General features: G+C 50.7%; 1 protein-coding gene across 1 annotated transcript in view; it reads left to right on the forward strand.

Moving 5' to 3' along the window:
* Positions 1-17,643, forward strand: part of Vwf (von Willebrand factor) — a 136,800-nt gene that overhangs the window by 43,243 nt on the left and 75,914 nt on the right. Inside the window, exons 11-16 of the mRNA XM_028754414.1 lie at positions 6,478-6,614; positions 7,252-7,390; positions 8,640-8,740; positions 11,157-11,352; positions 11,860-12,075; positions 15,595-15,835. Of these exons, the coding sequence (XP_028610247.1) occupies positions 6,478-6,614; positions 7,252-7,390; positions 8,640-8,740; positions 11,157-11,352; positions 11,860-12,075; positions 15,595-15,835 (1,030 nt within the window). The remainder of the gene's footprint in view (positions 1-6,477; positions 6,615-7,251; positions 7,391-8,639; positions 8,741-11,156; positions 11,353-11,859; positions 12,076-15,594; positions 15,836-17,643) is intronic.

The raw sequence follows: 17,643 nt of genomic DNA on the forward strand, positions 1-17,643 counted from the left end.
GAATTCACGGGCCAGAAGAGAAGCCAAGGATTTTTAGCCAAATCTGCTTTCTAGTGCTTTTTTTCTATGAGTTTCACTGGAATTTTCTAGAATGCTTGGTATGCAGACTGCAGTATGGTCCAAATGCTGAGAGAGTAGGGTAACAAAGGACCCATTCCCTAGCTACCCATCGAGAATCTGCTTTGGAACTTGCGGTCTAGCCTCTGCCCTTGGCCTTTTCCTGCTCAGCCCCAGCTCTATTTACTGCAAACATTGCCCATTCGAAGCTCCCTCTGCCTCTCCAGACTCTGGACTTTTCCCTTCCTGCTCTCTCATGTGATGGTTTCGATATGCTGGGGATGTGCTAATAGTTTCTCCTGTTACCTCACGGTTACTTGAGGTAACACTGAGACAAGCACAGTAAAAGAGAAATCAGACAAGACAGGTTAAGGAGTTTTCACAAAGTCACACGACCGCTAAGAGGCAGAGCCGGGTGTAAAACCCACAGCCAGCTGGATTTTCTACCTGTCCTTTCTCCCCTTTGCTGGCCCTAGACATAGGTAGATCAGAGTGACTTGGACACCTGGACTCAGGTCTGTGGATTCGAGGCTTTAGGGTCACTTGGGATCTTATCTAATACGTATCACACTGAGAGAATTCTGGAACTTGATGGAAGCTGGATGAATTGCTTTAGCCCAGGAATGACCAACTAGTCTTGGTATTCTTTGGGTAATCCCAGAATAAATCACTTTTGAAACTGCTTTATTTGAGCACAACGCCATCCCATGTGGGAGTCTGAACTATCCAATAGCTAAACCAGAAGCACCCATGGCACAAGACCTGTGAGCCACAGCGGACAGGATTATGAGTTTAGCTCGCTGTGTTTTCATCAGACTGACTCCCAGCCGCAGGAGTCCTCGCACCAGTGACTTCAGGGAGAGCCTACTTTCCATCACCCTTCCATTCACCCATTCACCCATTCACCCAGCCACGGCTACAGTATGCTCTGTGTCCATGAAAGTCTTGTCTGGACAACATAATTGCACGGTCTTCTGTTCAAAATCTCTAAGAGCTTTGTTGAGGATTTAAGGCAAGCAGCGTTTTGATGCCTGGAAGGGCGGGTAGCCAGTTCTGACTTGTGGTCTTCAGAGTAGTTCCATGATTTGTTGACAAGGCTACAAAAACTGCACCTCGTTCTCAAAACCTTGCTCCGCCCCTCCCCTCACTCTGTTCATCTCCACACATGGCTGCCAGACTTAGGCTTCTCTCTCTACAGTCTTACCACAGTCCTGTTGCCAGTGGGCTGTCTTATCACTCGGATATTTGGGAAGAGCTATTGATGGGAAGGTTCTGAAAGGGGCTATGCCTAGCTCTCCAAGGAAAGACCAGAGCAGGGCTTCTGGGAAGATCCTGGAGGTGCTGTATTGTGCATCTTAGAGGACCAGGCTTTGATTCTGGACAAAGATGAATATGAGATACCTGTCAATCCCTGTGCCACAAATCCTCAAACATAGTGGGTCACTTTGAAGGGTGCCTAGAGCACAGTGCTGAGTGTGGGGACTGAGAAGACAGAGGGGTAGATGGAGGAGGAGGGAAGGGCTTAGGAGGGCAGCAGTCTGCTGGAGTGGGGAGGGGCTGGTGGTCCCCATGGATGGTGTTCTAGAAACTGTCCACTCCCTATTAGTCTTTGGGTATCCTCAGGCAAAACTGTGGTGCATTGGTCAGCTTTGTGTTACTACAACAAAATACCAGACATGGTTTGTTTGTGAGGCAGAGATTTATTTTGGTTCAAGATTCTGGAGCATCAGGTTTAAGGTCAGATGGCCCAATTCATTAGGGCCTCTGACGATGAAGACCCACAGTTGGAGGCTGGGGGTGTGGGTGGTTTCCTACCATCCTTTACAAGGGCACACGCCCAATCACTTAGCACCGTACACAAGGTTCATCTCCTGTGGTGCCACGATCTTCTGAAAGTGTCACTGCTGGGACCAAGCTTTTAACAACACACGGGCCTTCGGTGGACATTCAATGCCTATGCAGCAGTGTGTGGTTTCGATGTAGTCTGCAGGCATCCTGTAGCTCCTTCTTAACCTTTGCATCAGTCACTGCCAGGAAAACACTGCTAGGGGCCAGGAAAGCCCTGCTAGCTTGGTGCCCAGGAACGGAAGCTAGAGGGAACATGGTGGCTACTGGAGGCTGTCCTTCAGATGTGTACAGCTCTGGTTTTGCATCCTGGAGGCTGTCCTTCAGATGTGTACAGCCCTGGTTCTGCATCCTGGAGGCTGTCCTTCAGATGTGTACAGCTCTGGTTCTGCATCCTGGTGTTAGCATTTTGTACACCTGGATGCTGTCCTTTAGATGTGTATACAGCCCTGGTTCTGCATTTGATGCTCCTCATGGAAGGCTGTGGCAGATGGGTTCCTAAGTGAGGATGAGCTGAGTAGAGGGCTTTCCATTTGTGTTCAAAATAACAATGGCCCTGGATGGGGGTTGGGAGCATGGGCTTCAGGTGCGCATGGTTTGGTTGAAAAGGGCACGGACTAGCTAGCTTTCCAGCAGAGTTTTCTAATCTGTGAAACATGTTGTCCCTAGTCTGCTTTCTATTGCTGTGATAAATGTTGAGACCATAAAAACAGCTTGGGGAGGAAGGGGTTTATTTGGCTCATGCTTCCACGTTGTCTCGGGAAGTCCCGGCAGGAACTCAAGCAGAGACCACCTTTGTGACCGTTGCTTACTGGTTTGTTTGCCATGACTTGCTCAACCAGCCTTCTTATACAACCCAGGCCCACCTCCTCAGGTGTGGCACCACCCACAGGAAGCTGGGCTCTCCCACATTAGGGGTTAATCAAGAAAATGACCCACAGGCTTGTCCACAGGCCAATATGATGGAGGCGGTTTCTCGGTACCTCAATAGAGGGTCTCTCTTCCCAGATGACTATGTCAAGTTCACAAAAACCCTAATGGCATCCAAGGTTCGTAACCATAGCTTCATTCCATAGCTGCTATGAGACACTTAGAACTCATAGCAAGTCTCCCATCAGAATGTGCCAGTCCCATCTTTCCAGAACAGAGAATATCAATAGTACTTACGAAAGTTCAGAGAGGGACTGAGACCCAGGGCAGACTGGATGGAGCAGGCATGGGGGTGAGATGAGGTAATGGGTGGGGTGGAGCTTCCTGGGGATCGGGGAATCTTAGAATAACCTATTACTTATTTGGTCCAGGATTTATTTATTTATTTATTTATTTATTTATTTATTTATTTATTTATTTATTCATTTGGTCCTGGGGATGGTACCAGAGACTTGTGCATACTTGTTAACTGCTCTGCTGATGGAGTGACACCCTAGCCCTCCACTCCCCTGTTCAGGATAATTTGATGGATTATAATCTATCCCTGTGATTTCACCCTGAGATTCAAGGCCAGTCTGCTCTGAACCCTGCAGGAAGAATGATACACCCAGTATCCCTGGCTAACAGGCAGCCAGGAACTTCTCCCCCATGGCAGTGGGCTTTGAGGTGCTTGGACTTGCCTGGGATTCTGCCTCATACTCCCCCAGGGTCTGGGAGTGTTCAGTGGTCTGTCCACACCGTTGCTGGGCTCTCTGGAGGTATACCAGTTCTCCTTCAGGGCCAGCATGGACTGGTCAGTAAACAGCGCATCATGTTTCGTAGCCAGGCTTCCTTTCTTCTGTGTTGTCCCCCCACCTCTTGGCAGGTGACCGCACTGACCAGGATCAGAGAGGCTTGGCCCTGAAGTGAGTAGGCTTCTGAGAAACTGTGGACCCCCACCCAAGGGGTAGCCTATGATGTCTGAGTTCAAAGCACTCTTTGCCCACTGTGGAAGATTGGGCCTGTTAAACTTCTCTGTGCTCTGTTTCCTTCATCTGTCAGCGGGGAATGACAATGCCCATCAAGACCCAGGAGGCGGTGGCTCCCAGAGAGAGTGCAGAGATCACCACGCCTATTTGGTCAGAATTACATTACTGCAGTAAAGGCCAGCTTGGAGGAGCCCGGCGTCTACAGGAAGTCTGTTTTACCTTGCTGGAGGCCTGTGGACTGATGTTTCTGTGGGGATGGATGGCTGTAGGAAAAGATGAAGGCCGTTAACTCAAGCAGGGCATCCTATCCACACCAGAGGCTTTGTTTATAAGGAAAAGAGTGTGCCCATTAGATGAGAGAGCTCCTGTTCCCCTTTTTCCCCTCTTCCTTCTGCTCATCTTCCTCCCTCATCCCCTCTTCCTCCTCCTCCTGCTCATCTTCCTCCCTCATCCCCTCTTCCTCCTCCTTCTAAATGACAGGGGATCTTTACCTAGGAGCAGCCTTGCTTTAACATTAGAAGGCTCTATTTTGTACTCTTTTTAAGAACCTCTGACTTTCCATTCATCCATGCATCTCAAGTCTGATGGCTGCCCTTTTCCTGCCTGCAAATGCCCTAGCTGTCCTGTCTGGACCAAGGAGCATGAGTCTGGTCATGTGGTTTTGTTGGATGTTTGATTGGATGTTCTAGTTCCCTTGGCCAGCTACTACTCGGCAGCTCACCAGTCCATTTCCCCAGGTTTCCTGTGTTTGCATCTTGGTCCCTCAATTGTATCAAGGAGATAAGCCACATATAATATTTAGACTTCTGATTGCTGAGAAAGAAATCAGCAGGGTGAGAGCAGGAAACTAGATCAGAGGATTAGATTCCAGGCCAGGACATTTTGCTTTCAGATAGTTGTGGTGCTTTCTCGTTGACCCTGCTTTCCCTGGGCATTGTAGGAGAGACTGGAAGTGCAATTTTACACTCAGATAAGAGTGTTCTTGAGAAAATGGAGATGGCTGGGGGAAGAATCCCACCCATTTCACGGCCGCCAGGTCAAGGCATTTGACATAAACGACCGCATTGCTCTGTTTGTTCAACCACGGTGACTTTAGAAAAATATCCATTTTGAAAGGCCTTCCTGTGACATCGCTGGATTCCAGGACGTTCACAATGGCTCGGGTGACCCTTGGCCCCATCGTCGTCTGCTCAGCTCTCCACCAGCATTTCGTCCACTCTTGCCCTTTTTCAGGACATGGTGTGGGAGGAGATGTGGTGAGAGTTAGCTGGGGGCTTCAAGCTCATTTGGCTGGTTTTGTTCACCAGTCATCCTAGCATCCTGGAAGGGAGCAGTTGCCCTGGGGACCAGACAGATACTCGTTAGTCCCTTGGGGCTACTTGCCCCTACCCAACCTTCAAATGCTCCGAGGCAGAATCACACCTGGATTCCAAGTTGTACATTTAGCCTGGCCCAGCACTGCTTGTTCCTGAGAATACCAATGAGGTGGCAGACGGTGGGGTCCCCTCTATCCTGTCCTTGTCATCTTGGCAGTAGGAACCACCCTGTGGCTTGTCAGGCTATGTTAGGATCCCGCATCAGCCCTGGATTTGGGCGCAGGTGGAATTGTGGAACTTCTCAGAGATGCTTCCAGGGGTGGGCTGTGCTGAGGAGAACCTAGTGTGTGGAGTCAGGGGTAGAGGGTGGCGGGAAGCCCCTGTTTCATGGGACACAATTTCTGCAGAGTGCCAGTGGAGATGAGCAAAGGTGGGACAGACACTAATCTAGAGACTGGCAAAAGAGCACGATACCTGTTTTAACCACAGTGGGTCCATTGCGGTCTTCGAGGATAGAGTTTCCCCAAGCTGGGTAGAGACATTGGCAAGGCCTCTTCTGCATGATAGCCTCTAAGACATGAGGTCAGGGTTGAGCCCTTGGAAGGTGGAGTGGTGAAGTCACAATTGTGTAGGAGGGGGAGCATAGAGAGTCCCCATCTGCAGAGGCATCTATCAGCTTGGGTTGGGAGCTGGCCTGGTGAAGGCCAATGCTGCCCGCCCATGCCATGTGTAGGTAGCCTCCTCCTGCCTGTGCCATGCTTCCTCAAAACCTGCTCCTGGTCCTGAACAGGTTTTCCTGTTGGCTAGACTAGGGGCAGGGATGGAGTCTTTGGTTGACACTGGACCAGTCTCTGTTTTTCTCATCTTCTGTTCTTCATGGCTCTCCTGGGGTGAAGCTGTCCCCCAGGCCCCTCCACACGCCAGTTCAATGAGAGCTGGGCTTCTAGGCGGCCTCCCCTGTCCTGTTGAGCAGAGCTCTACTCAGGCTTCCAGGCTGCCATTTGCAGCTGTCCTGGCCTTGAGCAGGGAAGCTTGGGGCCTGTGGAGCAGGCTTCAGGCAAGCAGTCAGGGGCAGAAGCTCTCAGAGCTGTAGCTTCAGGTTCTGATTCCAGCCCAGACTGAATTCAGCTTTGTAGTTGTTTGTCCTTAACTGCCCCATTTATGAAATGGAGTGTCGACCTGTGACCAGCTCGAGAGTGGGAACTACCTGATTTAGAGTCCTCTGCCCCAACTCAGCCTTGCTTGTCATGGGGGAAAGGGTACCTGGGAGCTTTGGGGGGGTGGGGCACCCTGTTTCTACATGTACCTCACCTTACCAAGTTATAACCTCTCCCTTCTCCTCTTCTTCTGGGTCCCTCCAGGGGAGTGTCTTGTCACAGGCCAATCCCACTTCAAGAGCTTCGACAACAAGTACTTTACCTTCAGTGGGATCTGCCAATACCTGCTGGCCCGGGACTGCCAAGACCACTCTTTTTCCATTGTCATAGAGACCATGCAGGTGAGCTTGGCCAGGCTGCCTGTCAGAGGGCTGCAGAGCCTCGTGGTGAGGACAGTGAGTGTCCTGGGGGCTCGAGCACCTGTCTGTGCACAGGAGAGAACCCTTCTTCTGGCCTTCAGTGACTTCATGCAAATGCAGCCTGTCTTTCCCTTCTTAGCTCCTGGGAGATGGCTACTCTTTGTTACTCAGGAGGGTCACCCCTGAGTAACAAAGGTCTAGTCTGTGGCTCCCTAAACCTCTGTTCTTTGAACCTGAGGGCTAATTGGGGTGAGGAACAGCAGGGTCCCCTCCTTTATGTGTGCCATGGTACCGGGTATGTACTCTCCAGCTAATGAAGCAAGGGTGGGGACATTTATAGGCCTTCTACCCTGGGGAAGCCCTGAGTGCTTTGGGTTACTAGGCCCAAAGAATAAGAAGAACTGAGGACTTAGTAAGGTTTATTGTGAAAACCCATAAAGGGCTGGGAAAGGGTGTGGGCAAGGCTTGGGCTTAGGGCCTTCTTGCGTAACTCTGGGTACCCCATACTCTGTGAGAATGGAAGTGTGCTGTTCAAGGAGGCCCACACACTCTAGAACTGAGGCTGGGGCCTGGACTGGTAGGAGTTGTGGTAAGGTCACTCTGCATTTCCGTCTCTCAGTGTGCCGACGACCCCGATGCTGTCTGCACCCGCTCAGTCAGTGTGCGGCTGTCTGCCCTGCACAATGGCTTCATGAAGCTGAAACATGGGGGAGGAGTGGCCATCGATGGCCAGGATGTCCAGATTCCCTTCCTGCAAGGTAAGCTCATACCCACTTCCTCCGTACTGTACCAGCCTATATCCCTGCCCGCTGAGGTTGCCCACTTCTTTCCTGGGAACCTGATGAAGATTTAGCTGGGGAGGGTGAGGAGGTGTCCTGGGTAATCTGACTCTGGAAGAGAAGAGGACTTCTGGAAGCAGAGGTTGACCCAGTTGAGAGGCCACAGTTGACAGACAAATGGTTAGCTCAAAGGATGTTATTCGGGGCAAGTGCCTCATGAGGAAAACCTTCTTGTCTTGTGTCTTCGCCTGTGTCACATGAACTGGCTTTGTATTGAACGACTCCCAAACTTCACCTTCAAAGCTGCTCTCAGATCTCTCTCTCCCACGACTGCTGGCTCTCCTGGAGTCTATAACCCTAATGCAGCACACAGCCTTGGCAAATGAGCACACTGTGTTTTCATGTGTGTTTATGCTGAGTGTGACCCCCGAGGGAGCTGATGTATTCCTCTAGGACAAGCAAAAGCTTTCCCACATCTCCTTACTGCAGCAGAAGACTTTGCTCGGCTTTGCACGCAGCATCTTCCAGCTAGGAAGACTTCCAGCCTGGAAGCTGACAGGGGCCCAAGGGGTTTTAGTGGTTGTCATTGGCATTTTCCTTCAACTTGGTAGGAAAGGGTTTATTTCATTGGACACTTCCACCCCATAGTTTATCACTGAGGGAAGTCAAGGCAGGAACCGATGCAGGAACCTGGAGGCTGGAACTGGTGCAGGAGGAAGGCTGCTTACTGGCTTGTTCCCCAGGCTCATGATCAGTTTCTATCTGTCCAGGGCCACCTGCCCAGGGGTAGCACTGCCCCTCCTGTATCAGTCCACAGTCAAGAGAATGTCACAGACATGTCTATAGGTCAATGGCAGCATTCTCTCGATTGAGGTCCCTTCCTCCCAGGTGACTCCAGTGGAAAAACAGAGAGGATTCCCTCACCTCCAGGCTCTCAGGATGCTGGAGCTTTTGCTGCCCTCTTGTGTCCACAAGGGGAATTACAGATCATGATAGCTCAGAGACTCCTCTAGGAATTTATTAGCCTCTATCCACTCAATTCACCCTTCCTCCAGAGCTCTCCCCAACCCCCACACCCTCTCTCCCAGCCTCATGGACTCTTATCTGATTTCCACCCCTTGCTTGTCATTGCCATAACACTTTGAGACCTCACAAACACAACTTTGAGACCCACAACACCCCTGTCACCTCCCTATCTGAACTGACACCCTGGACTTATGGCTTCAAGGTGACCTCCGCATCCAGCACACGGTGATGGCTTCTGTTCACCTCAGCTATGGGGAGGATCTGCAGATAGACTGGGATGGCCGCGGGCGGCTACTGGTTAAGGTAGGTCCCTTTCTAAGCTACAGCCTGGCAGGAGCCTGGCCCTTACAAAGTACCCCTTGTGGTCTGGGCAGAATGGCTTTGTGTGGTAGGAGAAGAATTTCTTTCTCCTCACACTCTACACCCCCAGAGGAAGGAACAGGCCTCTCTGTGTGAGAGAAGCTGATGTTTGTTTTCTGGGTGCTCCCTATTGTTCCTGGGGCTATCCCTCTGGGGCTTGGGTACTGTGCAGATCTCCAGAATACATGTCAGAGTGCCCTGTAACACTGGCATCGAGGCAGACTTGCTGGCCAGTTTCTGAGCTGCAGCAAGGCCTTGGATCAGGGAGTTTCCCTGGGCACTCACTGTGGGGAGTAAGGAAGGGAAGAGCCAGATTGGGGTACCCAGCTCAGACCCAGTATCCTGCCCATATGACATCTGAAGAAGGCCATGGGGGCATCCTCCACCTTCCTTCCTGAGCCTCTGGGTGGATGCATGTGTGGGCCATGTCCTCTGGGTGGATTTGCTAATCAGATTGGCAGTAACACGTACATTTCACTGGGCTTCCAGATTTGCTGGCCTTGCAAAGTCCCTGGCAGGTGGGCAGACCAGGAACTGCTCTAGTGCTACCTCATAAGGGGGTCAGCCAGGGGACATCGGGAGCCCCCAGCATCTCTCACTCAATCACAACACAATGAGGCTTAGTTCTCTGGCTGGTATTCTTCTGAGTTCTGTCCTTACTGTCGGGTCTCCGGATGCTGTTAGAGTCTTAAAATGGCTGAGGAGAGTCCCTGAGCTCTTTAGTGAGATTGTATCTACTGATACCTGCCGGGCTAATGGCTAAATCAAACCTGAGTACAGTGACATATCCCAGGGATGAGGAGGAGGAGACTGGGGCTGGGGGCCAGCCTGGGCTACATAGTGAGATTCAGCCAACCTGACCTTGATAGCAAGACCCTGACACAACCAGAAAAGCAAAATCCCAGACAGCAAAAAACATCAAACCAGAGGCATTAAAGCACTTAACTCGTTTATAACATAATACTAAACCTTGTTTCCTAACAGACATTTGTAAGTACTTTTCTCTTGGAAAAATAAGTTAGACAGGGATCAGGAGACAAGAGGAGGCAGCAAGAAGAATACCATGGCCGCACATGGCTGCAAATCTCCTTAACGATTCATTTAATAGAAGACAGCTGGATTCTCATATCTATTTCTGCAATCAATCTGCTGCAGTATTTCAGATCACAGGGCCTCTGGAAAATTCCACTGTGTGCTTGTAAGCCAACGAGAAGGGAAAGACAAGAACAAAATCATGGAACTATGAAAATATTTAATCTGGAAGGGGCCTTGAAAGGCCTTCATGGCTCTTAAGACATCACTGTGAGAAACAGCACCCTAGGTCACACCTAGGATGCCTGGGGAGCCTGTCCCACTTCCCGGGGTCCCTGCTCTCTAAGGGTCCTTTGTGTAACTCCATGGTGGGTGTCACAAGTCTCTATGAGATGCTTTTCTCATGTGTCCCATGAGAACTCCTATTTCTGTGTTATACCTCCCAGGGCTGCCTGCCCGGGGACAGCACCGTACTTCCCACCCCAGTCCTTATCCTCTTCCCACTTACGTGTGATGTGGGTCCCTTGACCCCAGGCAGCATCAGGGATATGGTCAACCAGCTCAGGTAATTACTATGCAGGTCAAGTTCAGACTCCACACGTCCTGTGGCAGAGGACCTTGGACAGTCCCCACGGTGTCAGGACTGTCCTAATCAGAGGCCTGTTTCAAATAGTGTCTTCTCAAAATGTCCTGAGCTCAGATGCTGTAAGGTCTGTGGTCAGGGTCCCTGGGTACACCCTCCCTTCCAACTCCTGAGACATGTTGTCCCCCAAGACAGGCCAAGGGAACGGAGGGAAAAACATGTTCAGTGTGGGGGATGGTAGTGATGGAAGGCAACTTGGACGTGGCCAAGGGGGACTCTGGGGAGCCTGAGGGCACCTGGTACGTCTGAGAAGGGAAGGAGAGGAAGATGCTAGAAGTGGAGGAGGCAGGAGAAGGTGTGTCACCTGTTGCCACGCTGCTCAGGTGGCCTTGACAGTCTGCATGTGTTTTATCTGGCATCAGGAAGAAACCTATTTGTATGATAACTTATGTTTTTATTCGTCCAACCTATTCATTCAATTCAGCATCTTCCAAAGTGACTGAATAATTCCTAGAATCCTCTGGCTGACTCTTCTCAGATGAATGACAGACAAGGACAGGGCTAGCACGGGCTACATCGTTTGCAGTGTTGTCCCCCCACCTCCCATTCGCAGCCCAGGGCTTAGTCGTCCTGGCATTTCTTTTTTACCTGGAGAAATTCTTTGGTAAAAATGATCTCATTAGCTAAGTAGAACCATTGTGGCACTGTGGGACAGCTGCTCCAAGGCCCGGCTTCTTCCGGCAGCTGTCTCCAGTCTATTCTGGGAAGACCTGTGGCTTGTGTGGGAATTACAACGGCAACAAGGGAGACGACTTCCTCACGCCGGCCGGCTTGGTGGAGCCCCTGGTGGTAGACTTCGGAAACGCCTGGAAGCTTCAAGGGGACTGTCCGGACCTGCACAGACAACACAGCGACCCCTGCAGCCTGAACCCACGCTTGAGTATGTGAGCTGCAGAGCCCCGGGGTCCCCGTGTTCCAGGCATTCCACAGGACAGAGATAGCGGGCAAAATCCCGAGAAAGAAGAGAATATTGGGTCGTTTCTGGCCCAGAAAGGTCCCAGTCTGGAACAGCAGTGGGACCTCAAAGTTTAATTACTGTGTGATAGATGCCTTGCAGTGACCCCGTGCAGACGCGGGGCCGCAACATCTCTGCTCTCACTAGCTTCTGCTACCCTGACCACCGTCTCCGGACAGTGGGGCTTTGGGGAACGCATTTTACTGAGCCAAACACAGGACAGTAAATTGGCACCAGAAGCCAGAGCCAAATAGACTTATTTATTTATTTATTTATTTTTTGCAGGAACTGTCCACAGAAAAGGGAACTGGTTTTGTTTGTGGGTAGGGAGGGGGTGGGGGTGAGGTATGAATGTTCGAGTCCCCAAGGCTGGCCCCAGAGGCCCCGGCTGGGCCATACCTTATTCTACAGGCTCTTCTTTCTCCTCAACAGCCAGGTTTGCGGAGGAGGCTTGCGCGCTCCTGACGTCCTCCAAGTTCGAGGCCTGCCACCGTGCAGTCAGCCCTCTGCCCTACCTGCAGAACTGCCGTTATGATGTTTGTTCCTGCTCGGACGGCCGGGATTGCCTGTGCAGCGCAGTGGCTAACTATGCTGATGCATGTGCCCGAAGAGGCGTGCACATCGGGTGGCGGGAGCCAGGCTTCTGTGGTGAGAGCCCCATAACCAGTTAGTCTCCTTTAGGTCACCAATTCAAACTCTTCTGACAACTTGTGGGTCTGGGTCCACCTGTCCTTTTCAAAGGTACTTTCTTTGAACTATTTCATTTGGAAACAGGCCCCAGTGACAAACTTGGGCTTATAGTTCGTTTGCAGTCATTTCTCCTGCCTTCTGGTCTTGGCTAGTGATGGGGTGGGTTTCTGCATAAAAGTAAGTTGGAACCACTATTCCTGTATAAAAGTCGGAACCCCGTAAGAAGTCATGGAACCTTGGAGTGATCCTGGCCCTGGCTGAGATTGCCTGTAACTGCTGCCACCTAGTGTTCATTCCTCGTATGAGCATGTCGTGGACTGAGTTTGGAATGCAGGAATCCTTTGCTTGTAATTTCAGGCAAGACAGACGTGGGACCTGGCCCACGTCTTTGGCATTGTATAAAGTTATGCAACATTGAATAATACCATTGTTCTGGTTGACTTTTCATCTGTCCTAAGCTGTGGTAGATTCCTGCCATCAAAGATGGTCTTTGCTCTGGCACCGTGGTCCCCTGGGCGGTTAAACCCTGCTTACTGTTTTGTTGTTTTTCCTCTGGGGACATTTGGCTAGTGTCCAGGCTCAGACAACTAGGAGACAGAATCTCGAAGCTTCCTTTTGAGACCTCCCTTGGAGGTGCCTATCAATCACACTGAGTGAAGGGCCGAAGAGCAGATGAGGAGGACCCTCTGGGGAGGTGTTCTCGATCAAAGTTTTACATAGGTGCTTTGTGGCAGAGAGAGGTTAGCAGAGGAGGAGTGTGGGCAGACGGTCTGGAGGAGGAAGGTAGGTGGAACTCTGAGGTTTAGGGTGAGGTAAGCGGGTTTGGAGATGGCAACGATGCCCTGGTGGTAGAATGGAGACAGTAGTTAGGAGAAGTGGTAAAAAAAAATGCATTATGGCTTTGGAGAGATGTACATGTGTTAGCGTTGGTGTCTCACGAGCTTGTGTTTGGAGTCTTAAGCATCTCTGATGGGAGATGGGACAAAAGGGGACATGCTCTATTCCAAGGAGAGATGGATGAGACAAGTAGGGGACACCCGGTGCTCTCCTCTTCCCTCCAACCCTGGATGAAGGGAATACTGACAGCTCAAAGGATGTAGTCTAGACCTTTCTAGAAGCTGACCTGTGGTTTAGCAGCTCTGTGTCCCTAAGCCCTTTGTTCAATGACTCCGAATGTCTGTTTCCTTCCTAGTGTCTGCCTTCTAGCAACTGGGGAGCTAGAATTGGTCAATACTGTGCTGTTTATGAAAATGTTTTTGTGACCCACCAGTATTAGGAATTCTACACTGGCCATATGCAGTGTGATGGCATCAGAAGCCTGTGCTAATTTAGGACATTCTTCCTGAATGTCAAGAGCTGTTGGGGACATTCTTTCATCTCTTAGGAGCAGCAAAGAACCTCCACAGAAGAGACTATGGGCAATGAGCTGGCTGGCACTGAAGTAAGGGAGTGATTCAGTTAACAAGCCTTTCTGATACAGCTTCAAGTTTTGGCTGACAGGAAGGGGTTATTTAAGGACAAGAGCAACCTGTTTCTATGAGTTATGTGATTGATGGCCTTGGCTTCTTTCTCTGAGCCCAAGGAGAGTGGACCAGACTCCCGAGTTCTGGCCTCTCCCTCTCTTCACTTAGAGAGAAGCTCAGGTTTCCTGTCTCTGGGACCCTGACCTCTCTCTTCTTTCGTGAGGGATAGACAGAGCTCCCAAACCACCGCCTCCATTCAGAAAAAAAAGTCATTGCAGATGATCAAGGGACAAAGACAGGCCACACAGCTACTTTGTGTAATGCCTGAAAGAGACACATGCTGCTGTCCTTGTAAAATGATTGTATCCTCTGGTGGACAAAACCACGTGCTCTCTAAAGACAAAGACCAAGTCTTTTCATCTGTGTGTTCCCGAGCCTGCCACAGCCCTGGCACACACATACACCTCTGCCAAACTGAGGTGTGCATGGTTTCTTTCCAAAGAGAAGGCTCAATACCCAATGAGGCTCGATACCAGCTCTAAGATACTCCTCTGGTGGGGAAGGGAGCTCTCGACTCCATCTTCTTTTTTTAATGGATGAAAAGTACCCCTGCCATTGCACCTGAGGTGGATTGAAGGGAGTTGCTGCCTTTGTGGGCTAGCATGTTCCCGGTGTCAGCCTACCTTCACTCCACAAACCCGTTCAGAGGCCCAGCCTCTCAATTTATCTAGAGGAAAGTAAGTCAGTGTCTCACGTGATTAGGGGATCTGCTGCCTTCCCAGCTAACTTAAGTACCAATCTGAGGTGGAGGTCGGAAGGAGAGGCTCAGGGTCTCTTCAGAAGTTCATGGCCAGAGATGACTCTTCCAGCTTCTATGGAGTGCTCTGTCTGTAGGTATTTGCTGGAGAAGGAAGGCTCTATTGTCCTCAGGAGGCCTGTGTCCAGAGCATAGCTCTCATTTCCTGTGCAGCAGCCTGAGAGCAAGGGCAAAGGGCACCCATCACCTCCTTGCTCCTCTTATCCTCCCACTAAAGACTTTCATTATTGGTGTGTTCATTACACAGGTGCATGATGACCGTGCTGCAGGAATGAGGGCCAGGTCCTTAGAGGCTGAGTTCTTTCTCTGGAACACGTCTCCCATTGTTGAGCCCACTGAGCTGGGCCGGGACTCCCCTCCAGTGTCACAATGACAATAGCAGTGAACACTTGTGACATGTTGGCTCATCTAACCTCCACAAAGACCCAGCAGATATTGTTGCCACATCCCATTGGGAATGGTGCTCAGCGGTCCATGCTAACTAGTGATGGAGCTGGGATTTGAACCTGGGGACATGGGATAGAACCCATTCTCCAGCTGCCTTAGCATTTTGTTTTGCATAGCCATATAGTACCTCTCATTTCTATGTGAAAGGGGGTGTGGGGGAGGGATGAGGGCTGTGAGCAGACTGCCTACTTTGCTGGGGGAAGGCAGAAGTAACTGCTTGTAACTTGCTCAGCCTTAAAGGGACTGTTCCCTTCTTGAAGTGTGATGGGTAAGAACATGAGCTTTAGGGAGGCAGAGAGTTGGGCTCGGATCTCACTTCTGCTCCCAGAGAGGGCAGGTCTTTAAGGCACTTAGCTCAAATGTTGGTTTGTATGGGTAAGAGCCCGGGAAGGGAGTGGTGGGAGCTAACTCAGTGAGGAGGAGAGCACGCAGTAGGTGCTCAGAGACTGTAGCTGTCATTGTCCTCATCACCATGGAGATGCTCCTGCCTGTCACTCCTAAATCTAGATATTTAAATTTGCCAAGACTTTAGTGTTCTAGACATAGAGAATTCACAGGCAAGGAAGCCTGCTCCATGTGGATAAAGAGAGACCATGTGTGCACCCATACTGTCCATGTACAGTTTTGGGCCTGAAGATACACTTTCTCTCAGAGTGGGAAGGGATGGTTGTGACCATCTGGATACAGCAGTGGTCACAGCCGCAAGGTAGGATACCATATCTAACACCTTCCTCCATCTCCTGTCTCCAGCTCTGGATTGCCCACAGGACCAGGTGTACCTGCAGTGTGGAAATTCCTGCAACCTGACATGCCGCTCCCTCTCACTCCCGGATGAAGAATGCAGTGAAGTCTGTCTCGAAGGCTGCTTCTGCCCCCCAGGGCTCTACCAGGATGAAAGAGGGGACTGTGTGCCCAAGGCCCAGTGCCCCTGCTACTACGACGGTGAGCTCTTCCAGCCTGCAGACATTTTCTCAGACCACCATACCATGTGGTAAGTGCAGCCAGCCAGCCCGGCTATGAGCCTTGGTGCCGGGGAAGACAGTGATGGTTTCCTTGGTGTCAAAACTGGAACTGGAAAAATGGTCCTTCAAATCCTTTATTTCACAGATGGGCAAACTGAGGCCTCAAAGAGAAATGGCTTGTCCAGACTTGCATACCAAGGTGGAGGCAGAGCTATAGAGTCCTCCTAGGTCTTCACTGTCTGTGCTGTGTAAGCAATGGCACCTCCATGCCGACAGCGGGATTTCTTGAGCTTTGCTGCCCACTCACGTGTACTAGGTTTTGCTTTCCCTTTTCTAGACTGGAAAATGGAGGTGTCCCTGTTCCCCCCCTCCCCACCCCCCGTCATCTTCTTTCTAGTGTACACAGACACTTGAATGAGAAAATTCTGGTATTGCAGTTCACCTCAATGGTGCGTTGCCTGTCAGTGTGCTTTGAGTTGCTTTAACTGAACACCGGAGGATAGGTCTTTTATAGAGTAAGAAGATTCTTTTGGATTCTGGTTCTGGAGGCTGAACGAAAGGTCCAGGTTTGGGCACTGAGTCTGGAGAGGGTCTCATGTACATGTATGAGACATGTGTAGGACATGAAATAGCCTCACTTTTTAAACCACTCTTTCTCCGGACAACTCATCAGTCCCTTGAGGATAACCCACTCCCATAAGATTGGCAACAATCCCATCCACAGATGATGCTTTGTTAGATTCCATACTCCTGGGGTCAGGGTGGGATCAGGCTCAGGGACTGGTAAATTACATATGCATGGGGTCCTTGGAAGGGGTTTGAACAGAGAACAAAAAGAGAAGTGTAGCTTCAGGGAGTGGCTTCTGGAGAATGTGGGCAATGTTGACAACATTGACATGAAGCCTGTTGGGTCGTGGACAAGAGCAATCATAAGAAGTGTCGAGCAGGGGTCTGAAGCTAGATCCTGTGGAGGCTGGACCAGCAGATGCTGGAGGGCAGGAGGGGGCATTGCAGGTGCCCAGGACTCAGAGCCTGACTGTCTTGAGGATGGCGATAGCAGGGAGCAAGAGGGCTCCCAGAGGTGCAGTGGAGATGCTGATATTACTGACTCGGTTACCAAAAAGGCATCTGAGTCAATGGATGAACCTGATAGATTAATTTTGGGGGCTGGAATCTGAGAACCCCTGAGAGTAGTGGGAATCACTAGGAGGCATGGACCAGAGAGCAGGAGAGGATCAAGTCCAGAGTGTGAGGCCCAGCCAGAGGAAGGAGGGAGGAGGGAAGAGGGATGAGGGAGGAGGAAGGAGGGAGGAGGGAGAGGGGAGAAGGGAGGAGATAAAGGATTCTAGAAGACAGGGCAGGGATGGAAAGGGCAGAATCAGACAGTGCAAGGTCACAGAAGTGTAAGGAAGAACAATTGTCCCTTCATGGCCACAGGGCATTGGCGTAGGCACCCTGGGGTACCAAAATCCATGGATGCTTGAGTCCTTCATCTGAAATAGCATAGCACCTGAATTATGGCCTACCTACATCCTCCTGCGTAGTTCATCTCTAGATGGTGCTCAGCACCTACAGTGGCAAGCTCTGTGTCCCACTGCTCTGCTTAGGCCCTACAGGGAACGACCTCAGCCATGTTCAGCACTGACAGAATTCTTTTTCTTTTGAATATTTTCCATCCATGATTGCTTGATTTTTGTGGATGTAGATCCCAGGGGCACAGAAGGCAGCTGGTCACAACAGCCACTGTTGGCTGTATTGTTCAGTCTTAGCCCTGTCAAAGGATTGCCTGGCAATACTTTTCAAGTGTTTCCCTCTGGACCTTAAAGCAACACTGGTG

Source organism: Grammomys surdaster, unplaced genomic scaffold, assembly GCF_004785775.1.
Source record: "Grammomys surdaster isolate TR1022 unplaced genomic scaffold, NIH_TR_1.0 126013, whole genome shotgun sequence".
NCBI classification, from domain to species: domain Eukaryota; kingdom Metazoa; phylum Chordata; class Mammalia; order Rodentia; family Muridae; genus Grammomys; species Grammomys surdaster.